Source organism: Drosophila simulans, chromosome X, assembly GCF_016746395.2.
Source record: "Drosophila simulans strain w501 chromosome X, Prin_Dsim_3.1, whole genome shotgun sequence".
In the NCBI taxonomy this organism is placed as follows: domain Eukaryota; kingdom Metazoa; phylum Arthropoda; class Insecta; order Diptera; family Drosophilidae; genus Drosophila; species Drosophila simulans.
Window position 1 is genome coordinate 20,375,676 of NC_052525.2, and position 14,611 is coordinate 20,390,286.

The 14,611-nt window shown below is 39.8% G+C and overlaps 3 protein-coding genes across 4 annotated transcripts; all 3 read right to left on the bottom strand.

The window, feature by feature from the left end:
* Nucleotides 1-898: 898 nt before the first annotated feature.
* LOC6726552 (serine protease SP24D) lies at nucleotides 899-1,798 on the bottom strand. Its single transcript, XM_002107470.4, has one exon. The coding sequence runs from the start codon at nucleotides 1,752-1,754 to the stop codon at nucleotides 975-977; it is 780 nt and encodes a 259-aa protein (XP_002107506.1). The 5' UTR covers nucleotides 1,755-1,798; the 3' UTR covers nucleotides 899-974.
* Nucleotides 1,799-3,065: 1,267 nt separating this feature from the next.
* LOC6726553 (serine protease SP24D) lies at nucleotides 3,066-4,025 on the bottom strand. Its single transcript, XM_002107471.4, has one exon. The coding sequence runs from the start codon at nucleotides 3,978-3,980 to the stop codon at nucleotides 3,198-3,200; it is 783 nt and encodes a 260-aa protein (XP_002107507.1). The 5' UTR covers nucleotides 3,981-4,025; the 3' UTR covers nucleotides 3,066-3,197.
* A 2,521-nt stretch (nucleotides 4,026-6,546) lies between these two features.
* Nucleotides 6,547-7,262, bottom strand: LOC27207180. Of its 2 annotated transcripts, none has more exons than XM_016182915.3 (2): nucleotides 6,994-7,262; nucleotides 6,547-6,921 (listed from the first exon to the last, which is right to left on the bottom strand). In XM_016182915.3, exons 1-2 carry the CDS (start codon nucleotides 7,121-7,123, stop codon nucleotides 6,617-6,619), a joined length of 435 nt encoding a protein of 144 aa, XP_016040218.1. In that variant the 5' UTR covers nucleotides 7,124-7,262; the 3' UTR covers nucleotides 6,547-6,616. The 2 variants fall into 2 exon arrangements, with proteins under 2 accessions (XP_016040218.1, XP_016040219.1); XM_016182916.3 differs by having other exon boundaries at nucleotides 6,556-6,927; nucleotides 6,994-7,258.
* Between the last annotated feature and the right edge of the window lie 7,349 nt (nucleotides 7,263-14,611).

Below are 14,611 nucleotides of genomic sequence, written 5' to 3' on the forward strand. Positions count from 1 at the left end.
AATTCCGTATCGGTATGTGTTTTTTCGGATGGGTATTGGTGGCCATTCGGGTCACGCTCAAAAAATGCGCATAATTGGCAAATTTAGAGTAAAATTGCTTGACAAATATGCAAAAAATGTGTAACACACAAAAGGGGCGCCAGCACGGGGCAGCCAACACTTTAAAGGCGAAGCCCTGCCAGAAATTTCAGCGCTTCAGCAAAGTGAATCAAAGTGAAACAAAACCTATGTAGGTTAATGAGCATGCTCTAAGTATCCTTTAAGGATCACAACTACGGGTATGTATCAGTGCAGGGATCCACTACAGCCGGAGTTTGAGTGCCATTATAGTCGACTTTACCGACTATAAGATACCCCTTACTGAGCTAGTCCAAGTGTGACCGACAATTTTCAACATTTTTAAGTAATATCGGTAGAAATTGGGTTGTTTGCCAAATCGATAGAAATTTATAAGACTAATAGAAATATAAAAAATTATAAAACATTTTTCACAAATATGGGCGCGGCAGTTTTGTGCGGTTTGTGGGCGTGGCAACATGGATCAACAAACTTGCACTGCTAAAAGTTAAATTATTGTTCTGACATGGAACCTTGTCGAGTATGTCAACGAACCGGTTCCCAAGCTAGAACCTTATCACCCGGAACCAAAGCCTTATGATATATATTCACAGCCCTGGTATTATTTATCATGATTAATCTAGCCTGAACATTAATTTATTGTCTTAATCAAAACACTTACACGCGTGATTTCCCGAGCTTGCTTATCTCTCAAGTGCAAACAAGACGGCAATCTTTTCCTTTTCAACGATAGTGATTTACGGAATTTGTGCAAATATATACCGTAGCATTTAAATGAAAGACCCAACCTTTAACACTTCCACGAGTTTTTATTTATACATTTTTAAATTTATACAAAAAAAAATTGCTTTATATTCTAGGTTTAATTAGCAAACTCATTTCCTTGCTTGATATTCTTAGACATCAGAGTGCTTTTTGATCCAGTCCTTAAAGTAAAAGACCCTGGCATATCCGTCCGGGTAGCTGGACCCGCACCCGTCCACGACGAATCCGGCCACGCCCACCAGTTGGTTGTTATATACGGCCGGACCACCGGAGTCGCCATTGCAGGCACCATTGTCCACCTTGTGGAGCAGGCACAGCTCACCCTCAAATCCGAAATCGATCAGCTCCTCACACTGCTGCCTGGTTATCGACTTCAGAGTGTTGTACTGCAGATAGCGAGGCAAGTCTCCCTGGTGCTTGATCCTTCCCCACCCGGAAATTACGACATCTACATCCGCCGGCGTATCCGCAGTGGGTAGATCGATGGGCTGAATGCTCGCGGACAGGATCAGTGGGGTCTCTAGTCGCAGCAGGGCCACGTCGTTAAGGAAGTTGCCGTACTCCTCGTGGACAATCACCTCGACCACCTGGACAAGGACTCCACCGCTGAATCGATCGTTGGAACCCGCTCGAATGGTGAAGCGCTCCGCAGCAATTGGCGTAATCACATGATTCGCGTCCTCGTTGGACACACAATGGGCGGCGGTTAAGATGTAGGTTCTTGTCAGAATCGAACCTCCACAGCTGTGGGAACCGGCGTTCCTTAGGGAGACCTGGTGGGGAAACTGATTTTTCACCGCATCCTCACCGCCCACCACTCGACCGTTCAGTTTACCAGGCGCCGACTGTACGGGAAGCACCAAGAACAGCAGAAAGCTGCCGAGCAAAATCGCTGCTTTGCCGATGGTCATTTTTCCAAATGGTCAATGCCCAAGTTGGCGAAGTCTCTTATATTTGTACACCCGGTAATTTACCCTTCTGATTTGCAACAGACACTATCTTATCCGTATCTTATCGCGTGAGATTTATTTTATAGGTGCTTTAATGTGTATAAATCTAATCGAGGAGTCGTGGCGATTTAATATTATGTCATTGCTAATTGTTTTATGGCTCTTTGGCCTATCTTGTGATCAAATCTAAAGAAGTTACTTTCTTTGACCAGTTTTGAAAACATAGTCATCAATGAAACATATTCCAAATATTGCACTGTCAATCGGGGGAATGTATCTTATAGCATTGATTCGTGAATGTGTGGCTATCTGGGTAGGTGGAATATATATTTTAATATCTCTCCCCATCGTATTCGGCTTTTTAAGAATCAAAGAATAAAGATTGTCAAGTAAAATCATTAAAAACCAATGCATAAGCAAGAATATGTCCAGAAGAAGCCAGATATTTAAAAACGTGTTAAAAAATTAGTTTTCCTTCCTGGAAGTTTTATATATCAGAATCTTTGCTGCAGAGCATTTTTACGCATTTTTTCATAATGTTTGGTGATTAATATAATTTATTTCAGAATATTGCTATGTATTCGCTAGATTATACGGCTTCAATAGGTTTTGTTAGCTAATAATTTAAAAAAATGCATTTAATACTGAGAATTATATACTAGAATATTTTTTTCACGTCCTACATTGATGCCATGATGTTTCCCGACTTTTATACGACACACCCAAAACGCATGCATATATTTGGTCTTAGCTAATTTCGAATCCTGCTAATATTGATTAAATGATAGTATGAAAGCTCTAGTCGGGTTCCTCGACTACCAGATACCGATTTTTTCGCTAGTGGGAGTGCGAACGAGAAATTGCCTATAGAAATTGAAAAAAAAAAGAAGAATATATTAATTCCAAAGTGTGGGCGTGTCAGTTTTGAGCGGATTGTGGGCGTTAGTCGGTCTTGGCCAGATCGACTCGGAAAAGCTCCTTTCTACCTGTTACATACGTTTCAATGCATTTTTTTACAATCCGAGCAACGGATATAAGAAATGCAAAAGTGGCCAAAAGAAAAAGAAAAGATTATTTTCGGATCGGTGTCAATTGAAAAACAACTCAGAAAATTGAAGACGTGTCCAATTCCTTTTCCTTTATTGGATTGCGCTGTCAAATAAATCACCAATTCACGAACTCTGCCTGGATGTTAGATAATTCATAAAAAGTGGCTTCTACACACAAAGTGGTGCGTAAAAAAGTCATAGAATAAACCCGATTTTTTCCAGCTTTTAAGATAATTTTAAGCATTTGCTAAGAAGCAAACTATTAAAATTAAAACTTTATTGATAGTCAACTCGAAATATTCTAATTATCGTTCAGAAGTTATTTAAATGAAATTCCCGCACTTCAGCAATGCCATTATTTCACATCCGAGTTATTCTTGATCCATGCGTTGTGGTAGTACACCCTGGCATATCCATCTGGAAAGCTGGTTCCACAGGCTGACCACACGAACCCGGCCACGCCCACCACTTGGTTGTTATATACGGCCGGACCACCGGAGTCCCCATTGCACGCTCCATTATCGGCCTCGTGGATCAGGCACAACTCGCTCTGGACTCCCCAGCCGATGAGGTCGTCACACCTCTCCAAGGAAATGGACTTTAGAGTGTTGTATTGCAGATAGCGAGGCAAGTCTCCCTGGTGCTTGATCCTTCCCCACCCGGAAATTACGACATCTACATCCGCCGGCGTATCCGCAGTGGGTAGATCGATGGGCTGAATGCTCGCGGACAGGATCAGTGGGGTCTCTAATCGCAGCAGGGCCACGTCGTTAAGGAAGTTGCCGTACTCCTCGTGAACAATCACCTCGACCACCTGGACAAGGACTCCACCGCTGAATCGATCGTTGGAACCCGCTCGAATGGTGAAACGCTCCGCAGCAATTGGAATGTGATTGCCATTCGAGTCCTGATTGGTTACACAATGGGCGGCGGTTAAGATGTAGTTCCTGGACAGAATCGAACCTCCACAGCTGTGGGAGCCGGCGTTCCTCAGGGACACCTGGTGGGGAAACTGATTTTTCACGGCATCCTCGCCGCCCACCACACGGCCGTTCAGGCTACCAGGTGCCGACTGTACGGGCAGTGCCAACAGAAGCAAACAGCTACTGAGCAAAATCGCTGCCTTAACGGATCTCATTTTCCAAATGGGCAAGCCCCAAAGAGGGTTACCTTCTTATATAGAATGGCGGTTTACTTAATTTATAACACCTTCATTATCTGTACTTAACCAATATGTGTTCTTCCAATCTAAAATAAATGCTTTTGTAGTCAAAGTCAAAACGCAAAGTCAAACGCAAAATTGTCCAATGGGCAAACAAATTTAAAAAAAGTTTTTGAGAATTTATTTTTTGATATTTCCCAACCATATTTTTAAAATGCCTTTTTTGCTATCTCTGAGTAGTGAATATATTTACTTCTTTGTTCATTCACATTTTGACCCCTTATCTTAGCTTGCGGTTAAGCCTGTAATATCTTATCGATCTATTTTGGCTTTATGTGGGGACAAATCTTATCGAAATTCTCAACTATCACGGAGATTCGGCCAGATAAGCTTGACTTATCATGATGGGGCAATCCAGTCCATAGTTTGACCAAAGACACTAGAATAACAAGATGCGTAACGCCATACAATTTTTTGGCACGCGATTTTTTGGCCGTGGCTCTAGAGGTGGCTCCAGGCTCTCTCGAGTTTTTGTTCGAGAGAGAAAGAGCGGAGAGCGCTACAGCAAACAGCTCTTTTCTACGCATACAGTGATAGCAGACAACTGTATGTGTGCACACGTATGCTCATGAATAGAAAATTTTACAAAATATGCCCTTCACCTTAGAAGCTCGTTGACTTTAAATCTATATTATTTTTGATCAATTGGCACCAAGTACAAAATTGCCTTAACGTTATAATCATTTGAAATTAGCATAGAAATAGTAATAGCCGAATCTATGTACATAATATAACAAAATAAATTTCGAAAATAATTGTCATTAGAGTATTCAGCTTGCGACGTGTGAAAAATTAGAGTAGACATTGTCTAGTAGACTTCGATTCGTAGGTGATTATGACTGCACGTCGTGCATCAAGAAATCAAATAACGAAATTGGCTAAAACTCCAAATATGTAAATTCGATTCTTAGATCACAATTGATTTCTGCCCCGAAAATCGCTTTCTACGCGCGCATATACTCGTTCACGATTATTGTTTTTACTCACACAAGCAAGCAAATTCCATTTTTAGATTTTGAACGCTCTCACTTTTACGCGAGCAGAGAGAAGGCAATTTTGGCCGTCACCAAAAAGTGGCTGCATAGTGCAAAACCAATGCCAACAACCCATTTTCCAAAAGTCCGTAATACTACGTATTGCTGACGTCATATGTTAGTATAAGATTATACTTTAGTGTTACGTAACATAAATATTTAAAATCCCGTATATATATATCAGCTGTTTAAAACAGCTTTTTGGAGAGTCGTGCTTACGTGCGCTTGCTAGCAAACAACACAATCGGTTTTAAGTTAATAAAAAGGGAACAAAGAAAAGTTCTTATTAAACAGGTTATAATAAGATTGAAGGGGGCTGTTTTGTACTATGTGTTTGTGATTGTGAACTGTTGAATTTCTTGAGTTTGTCCCTGTAATTTAGTGTTGTAAATAGCTCTTTTAGGTGTTCAAACAACTGTTAAGATTTAACCTGAGTTTCGCATAGTTTCACCATAATATCTATACTGCGTTCTAGGAAATTTAATTAGGGAGAAATTTTAGTTTTTGGGACCTAACCCTACCTTTTCAAATTCGGAGTAATCTCAGCTGAAAGGGAGTTAAACCAGGCTGTTGCTGAATTGTTTCATTATTGTTGTATTATTTTTGTGGTTATTATTTGTAAAATTATTTAATATGCAATCACTATCACGAAATCAGTTGATTTTTGCTTGGACTACAAAGAGCATACGAAATTTGAGAAATCCCTATACGAAAATTAGTTAATTAAATTTTAAAATTAAAGGTCCGAAGCCACGACCGAAATTGTTGGGATTCTCATAGATATGGTCTACTGTAAGTCAATGCAACAAAAACATAATGTATATATCTTACTCCTTTCCGGAGTTACCAACTAAAAAAGAGATAATGCTATAGTCGAGTTTCCCCGACTATCAGATACCCGTTACTCAGCTAGTGAATGCGAAGCCGAAATTTCATTATTTCTCTGGGATATCGATAGATATTGGGGAATAAAATGAAAAAAAAATTTGGTCGTGGAGTGTGCGTCTAAAACAATTATTCGCAAATCGATAGAAATTTACAAGACTAAGAAATGTGAAAAAATATAAACACGTTTTCCAAAAGGGTGGGTGTGGCAGTTTTGGGCGGCTTGTGGGCGTTCGAGTGGGCGTGGCAACATGGGTCAACAAACTTGCTCTGCGTCATTTTCTCCAGAATCTGAATGCTGAATCTCTCAACCTTCTAGCATTTATATTGTTCCTGAGATCTCGACGTTCATACGGACAGACGGACATGGCAAAATCCACTCGGCTATTAATCCTGATCAAGAATATATATAAATATATATATATATATATACGCCCACAATTTTTGGTAATATTAAAAATATGAACTTGTGTAACCCAATACAAAAACACAAAAAAATATTTGTCTGCACCTTGAAGATATTTATTTTCGCCACAATAAGGTATTCAGACTATATAAATGCATAACGGACATGAATTGCACATGTCCGTTATGCATTTACTTATTATATTTTTGGATTGCCGATCAATCATTCTATTCCTCCCTCCTATTCCGGGTCATCCTCAGATACATCATCATCCTCAGTTTAAAAATTAAGCTCTGCCTCCTCCATAACTTCAATTTCAGCCACAGCCGTAGGCTTAGCTCCGGCCATAACTTAAACATCCATCTCACGGTCAGCCTCGGCAAGAAATTCCATCCCCACCTCGGGGCCCTAGCCAAAACTTCAGCCTCAGCCGTAGGGTCATTATCAGCCATATCATCTTCCTCAATATTATTGTTAAGGTCAGCCTCCTCCATAACTTCAATGTCAGCTTCAGCCATAGGGCCAGCCTCGGCTAAAACTTCAAACACCGTATTAGGGTCAGCCTCTGCTGTAAGTTGAACCTCAGCCTCAGCCGTATACTCACCATCAACGGTGGGTTGTGATGCTGGCGCATTCTGAACGCGACCCCGGTTATTCCTGCGATTCAATCTCGGTGGGGAGTAAGGAACCATACGATTGCGTAATTTCTTGAAAATGATCATATTGTTGTTCATCTTTCTGATAAATGCTTAAAACACAAGAACACTTGAAAGAACACTTATTTTCGATGTCGACTCAAAAAAGAAACTGGTTTGTGCATCTCTTTGATTTGTGCTCTTTGCATTGATTTCATCGCCTACTGATTGCAAATTGATTGACTAGGGATAGGTCTATCGTATCGATAGTAATGTTTATAGTTTCATTAAGTTTCTTTCCCTAGCGTTTCAGAATGTTGGTATGTATTTGAGATATACAAAGGTCCCTGATTATATAAAGGTCCTTCTGTTAGGAAAACGTTCCGACGTTACTTCAAACACAACAAACAAGTGCCAGTGTTTGTTCATAAATTAAAGTTTTCCTAAAATAAAGGTTATGAGATTATGAGAGGTTTACACATACAAAATCCTCAGACTGATGGTGGGAAAGTCTTTTCAGGCTAATGCATTTAATTATACCACGTACATTACTTTCCCCCAAATAAAGTTGTTTCTAGCGCCTCAGCTCATATTTGAGCCCATCGATCGCCCAAAGACACTAGAATAACAAGATGCGTAACGCCATAAGATATTTTTGCACACGATTATTTAGGGCTAGCCCAAGAGCTTGTTCCAGGCTCTTTAGAATTTTTGTTCAAGAACCAGAGAGCGGAGAGCTCTACAGCCAGCTCTCTTCTACGCATACAGTGACAGCCGACAACTGTATGTGTACACACGTATGCTCATGAATTGAAAATTTTACAAAATATGCCCTTCACTTTAGTTCTTGGTCTTTAAATCTATATTATTAACGTTAATATTATTTAAATAAAGCTTAGAAATAGTAATAGCCGAATCTATGTACATCACAATATACATTTCGAAAATGGCTTTATATTAGAATACTTGTCATTAGGGTATTCAGCTTGCGACGTGAGAAAAATTAATAAGGCAGTGATTGTTGAGTGCTTGTGTCCGCACTTCGTACCTACAGATATGACTTTTGCAATAAACAGTTTCAATATTTTTATTTATTTTATTAATTTTTATTTTCTACTTATTTTTCTTCTTATTATTTTTCTTCTTATTTTCTTCTATTATTTTTATGAAATATTTATTTCTCAGTGTAATGTCTTCTTTTTGGAAAATTTATGTTTATTTAGTATACTTATTAAGTCATTTGACTTAATATGATGTATGTAAATGAACCATTTTTATTATTTAAAATGCGCATTATATTCAGCTCATTTTTATCTATATTAATTATTATTTTAGTTCATCATATTGCTACGAAATTGGCCACAACTCCAAATATGTAAATTCGTTTCTTCGATCAGAATTGATTTCGGCCCGAAAATCGTCTTCTAGCACAACGCGCAGACATATACGCGTTTTCGTCTCTTGTTTTTACTCACACAAGCAAGCAAATTCTATTTTTAGATTTCTTACGCTCTCAGCGTAAGCGAGCGGAAAGAGAGCAAATTTGGCCTTGTCAGTCGATTGGAAAGATGCATACTTTGCGGCATAGAAGTCTTTTGATGGTTAAACTCACAGACCTCGATAATTGTTACAAAAATTAATCGCCAATCGATAAAATCTTATTAGTAATAATAATAAGATATCCTTTGCTCGCAGTTCTTGAAAGGAAGATGGAGCGGCGATTCATTTCATTTTTAGTGGACATTGCATTACATCGTTTATATGTTATCGAAAAACAAAAAATCATTCCCACTTTATCGTGATTTTTAAACAATGCTTTAGGCACCAAATGTTCTTGGCATATTCGTTTATGTTGCCAAGATACATATATGTATATATTTCAATTTAAAAATCAGAACATGTTTCAACAATGTGAGCATGACAGGGTGTTGCGGTCTGTGGGTGTGTCAATGAATTGAAACACACTTTCACTGCGTATGCGTCATGCTTAATTCCAGTTTTCTGTATTTTGTATAGTCTTGCGACTGTACGAAATACTAATGGTGGTGAATAACTCTACAGGTGAATCCCTAAAAAAGAATTCTGCAGGCAAAAGCCACTTAGAATTGGAGGAGAATACAGAGAAGACAACTAAAGGACAATGCCTCAACCTGTGGCACAGAAACAATAACGGTAACGGACTGTAAAACGATTCATGATAAATCTATTAGCTCATCTAGGGTCGCATTGTTCTTGGGTGTGCGAAAGAGAGCGGTTGTGGCAGGCAGGAAAGGGACAGCAACAATTGACGGCTGAAGACACAATTAGAGAACGGTGGGAAAGTGAGGGAATTCTCGTCACTTGCTTGTTCGTTCGGTTGCATTCGAATGTGGGCTTGTTTGTGTTTGTGGACGGCTGAGGCTGTGGTAACTTTTTAATTTAATCAAAACGAAGCGAGCGCAAAGAGAGAAGAACCTTCGAAAGGATAAACGCAGACAGAGCAAAAGAAATGGACTGTTCAGCAGTGCACTCAGAGAAATCATTGATTTGTAATATTAACAACATAGATCGATATATGAGATATCAAGAAACAACACCCTCCCCAGAAGGGCAATACATTCCTTGATCTTAACTTAACTTATTAAGACAGCACACTCATTTAACGGAATATAGGTCAATTCACTATTCACATATCATTTTCACCAAGAAGTAGTAAAAGCTAAAAGCTAAAGCTTGAATACTTGGGTGCAATTTCCAAAATATACTTCACAATTTGACTTTTTTTTTCGAGTGCACTGACAGCGAAAGAGACGGAAGAGGCGCCGACCGTCAGCGGAGTTGGCGTAAAGTTTATATCAAGGTTCGCACTTAATTATTGACAGTGGCAGGCCGGATGCTTGAGGTATTCTCTCTTGATAAATGGAATGCCTAGAGGGAAGTTGTGTTCCTTACGCAGCCACACTCGAAATGCTTTGCTTATGAAATATTATTACTTGCATAAATAATTCTATTTCATTTTGCTAATTGATAAATTAGTAAATTAGTATTGGCGCTCAGGGAATACAAATTAAATATTTTAAGTGCCTACACATATCTTGCGATAACTTTCTGTTCTTTTAAGTTTATTATTTGAATTAATTTGAATCGATGTTTTCTAAAGTATACACACTTAAACTTTTCTTCTTTGCATCAAGTGTATTTTAACTTCGGTTTGCGGATATGAACTTCTGTTTTCCTTCCGCATTTTCTTTTGCCCTTTTCCAGGTTTCCATGCCATTCCACGGCCTGCGGTCAGTGAAAGGGGTCGCGACGGGGCAGCGGGATGAGGTCTAGACATTTAAATTATGCACGGCCTTCGTTCGACCTGTTAGAGAACTTACCAGCACTGGTTTAATCAACACATTTTTAATTGCTAGCCCGTTGCAGTTTTAAGTTAAAAATAACGCAATATATACCTCTTATCAAAAGTAGTGTAAATGTTAGAAGTAAGTTTGGTTATGGGATTCTATTGGGCCGTACTATAAATGTTTTTTACTTGGCGAATAAATTTTAGTATTTTCTACAGTGTAACTCGAAATGAGAGAGCTAGTAGAGCTTCGAAAGCAAAGCTATGTGCAAATATACAAAAATAATGTTTCTTTTGCCAGTGCAGTTACAATATCTCAAATACTCTTGATTAAATTTTTTAAAGTTATGCAAAAATGATTCGGGTCTGGTGCGCTGCCTGTGCACTGCCATTTGCTTTTTTGGATTTATCTTTCATCTTTGGCAAAGTGTTTCACAACTATTTCACTGCACTTGAGAGTGCAATACTGGTGGCAGGGGGCGTGGCAAAGGGGGCGAAAGGGGTGGCAGTTGGGGTTGCGCTGAGTTGGGTAAAAATCTTTCGAACAACTCCCTTCACCGTTGGCGCTGTTATCGAATTAAATACATACAGACAGACATATATAGAGGCAGCGCCACAGGGCGATCAATGTGCAAATTTATGGAGCGAAAGGCGGTACCAGAATGGCACGCGGGAAGGGGAGGGGGAGGGCGGGGCTGTTTGTTATAGGTAGGTTGGGCGGTACGGAGGCCAGGCAACAATTTTGGCAGCCGAGCACGTGAATTGAGTCCAAAATTTTGCGCACTTGTGCAATGATAGCGAACCACCGAAAGCCAAAACCAGCAGCATCAATCCTCGGAAAAGCCCACCTCCTCCTGCTTTCCAGGACCCTCGAACTCCACATCGAGCGACTCCAAAAACCCGAAGCCAGGTAAACCATGTACTCCGCCAATTGCATGTATGTATGTATATTCCAGCAGCTTAAATATGCACATAGATGTGGGCAAAAGGGGGACACTGTGGAAGTGGGCAGGCGGTTTCCCTGGGGCGGCAAGCGTTGGCCATTTGGCGCTGCTGATAGCAAAAATATTAGTCATTGCCTTTAAGTTCTCTGGCTTTTGATTAATGCAGTGGACATTTCTCAAAGGCACAGACATGGCTTAAGCGAAGGCTAAGATGATCTTAGGTCATTAAAGTGCTACTTACAATTCGCGTCATCCATATATAAAAAAAATTAATATTTTTATTTTACCGGTACTTTAGTTTTTTTTTCAAAACTTTACTTAAATACGTTGAATATATCTTAATTACCATTTAATTTATATTTATACTCTAATTTTGTAGACTTGCCAGTTTGGATAGCCAGTTGCATTTGTAAGTATTTAGGATATATACAAATTTGTAGTAGACCACTATGGTCAGGTAAATTATGGATATATACATAAGACTCCGCAGGGTTATTGAGCCATTGAAAGCCAGCGAGGCAGATACAAAGCCACTAAAAGCTGGCAAATATGATGAGCCCCCTAAACTTGAACTATTTTTATCGTCTGCAACTAACAAAACAGTCGCAATCGAATCAATTCCCGTAATATCCGAACATGACAACTCATTAGATCCATAATAGATAATTGAAGCATCATCATCGGCGTGGTGGCCATCATCTTCAGCCTGCAACGAAATCCCGTGGAGAATGGCCAAAAAGTTATTGAACTGTTGCCATTACGCTTCAATTGATTGTGGAGTGCCGGGGGCGGGGTGAAGTGGGGTGACTGACTGGCCAATTATGCCCCCGAAGAGGGGGATATTTTCGAATGGGAATGCCCATGTCCGCTGCGAGAACTCCTCCTTATCGCCATTGCACATTGCTCATGTCCATGTCCACGTTAGCGACGCCTCGCGACTCGCGACATTTGCCAAAAAAGGAGGCGTACAGCCACTCACATCCCTGCCAACCCAACCCCCGCGTCCTTCACAACCACCAGCTCTTCCAGCTTTTCGGGCACTGAAAAAATTTGTATGATTTTGAAAGAGCTGGCTTTGAAAGAGCTGCAATATTTTCAGATAACCTTACTTCATGGTCCTTCGAAACTAAAAGGACTAGGCGCAAAATGATTTGTATTTTATATCTTCTAATAATACTGCATTGTAATTAAATAAAAATATTGAAAAATTTGAAGACGAAGATGTATTATAGCTTGCTATTCACAAATGGGAGCTGACTAAAAATCCAGAAAAACAATTCGATGTTACCAACCCGCTACAATTTTCATTTCATTTCGGGAGCTGACTAAAAATCCAGAAAAACAGTTCGGTGTTACCAACCCGCTACAATTTTCATTTCAGTGTGCCCAAACAGCGATAACAGAGCATCAACCTCGCTCGAGACAGAGAGCAAAGAAGGAGGACGAAAATTGTGAAGCATAAGGCGGGAAAAGGGACGGAAAAGAAAGGAGAAATGGAGAAAGACGAAAGGGAGGAGTGGCCCAGTGCATCTGCCACGTGCAGCACTTGATTTAGTTGCCGCAAGGAGTCAACGACATGCGCCAAAGGACCATGCACCAGGCAATTCAAATTAACATTGGCCTGGCCAGAGGTCACCCGGTGACCCCCTAGCTTCCCCTCTATCCCTCTCCATCCCCTTCTTCACATCCTCAAGCGCTCACTACCCACCAGCCACCACCCTTCATCCGCTGACAGCTCATTTCACTTTCTCACTACTGGCGCATGATTCCCCTTTGGAGATTCGACTCCGTAATGAAAACATAAAAATCCTCCCATATATGTGTTTTGGTATGCAACCGAAATTAATTTCCATTTCGTACATTTAATGGAATTTACTTGTTGTCTGTCAGCCCAAAGGATTGGCCAGGAGCTCAATTCTCTGACTGATCCTGCCCTGCTCCACCGCCTGAATATCCCTCCAAGGCCTGCAATCCACTGCAGTTGGTTATTTCGGTTTCGGGTATGTTTGTTTGATGGCCGCCTGTCAGTTGTGGTCTAATTTCCCAGTGTGAAACGGGGATAAAGTGAAATTCGGTGGCATGGACTCATCAAATGGCAAGTGCTAAATTTTTTAATAAAAAAAATGGCCTATATTATTATAGCATAAATATATTGGGCGAGAAAGCTTTATGTCTTGAGGCTAAGTAGAAGCTATATACCTCGTTAAGTAAAGCTAAATAGTAAAATTATGTGTTTCGCACTGCCCAAAAAGTGAAATTAATAATGTAATCATTCTTCTGCTTGCGTTTTTCAAAAAATGTAAGTAATACCCAAATTTTCTAATTAAATCGATCAATAAAACTTCAATGTTACCATTGTAAAATTATACTTTAATCAATATTAGCAATTTCGAGTTCTTAATTCTGTCTACTTCGTATTTCACAATTTTATTTGTGAAATTAATTAATTCAATAAAAGGGAAATATGCAATTTATGGTGGCCATAAATTTCTACATACACACTAAGGGGGTGGTGAGAATGGGACGAAAAGTGTGGAAACTCGAACTCGGGCAGGATTCAAGCCTTGTCTTGCACTTGGCCAATATGTCTGCACGTAATTTATGCGCCATCTTTTAAATATGTTTGAAATTTTCTCAAATTCAATGCGAAGTTTTGTGCAGTCAAAGGCGCGAACACATACACAGACGAGTATATACATATTTATCTTCACAGGCGTGTTCATATGGAAATCATTAGATCCCGCACAGAAAGCAATTTGATTTAATATACTTATTTATTTTATTGGAGTGTCAATTGAAAGCATGGCAACTAATTTTTAGAGTCATCTGCTTATGAAATTCTGTTTATTTATCTTGTTTATGTCATTGAATTTGCAAATCACACAATCAGGTGTTGCCCAATGCCAAATTATCTGTCTCTCGTAGACTTATTCAACACATAAAATGTTTGAAAACAGCAAATCGCATGCATACACGTTTAGTATGTTTCTTAGTCGCTTGTAAACGATATGACCTGCATTTGTACAATTTTCGTTGATATTTGTTGTCCTAAGCGGAGGATTACCTCCCCTGGAGCCGCCTTCACTCGGGATCATTCCTTACCACCCATTGCCTTCTGTCCGGGATGGTACTGGAAAACTGGGACTTAACCAACCTTCTCTGATGCGTGCCATGCAGAAAACCAAATGACTGATGGCTGGTTAATTGTCTGGCCATGGCTTTTGTTCTTTTCCCCCCTGTGCACTTTTTTCTTGTGTGTTGTTTTTTGTGCAGTACTCCTGCTGCTGACGCTTGAAACATTAGACTTAGACGTGGCAC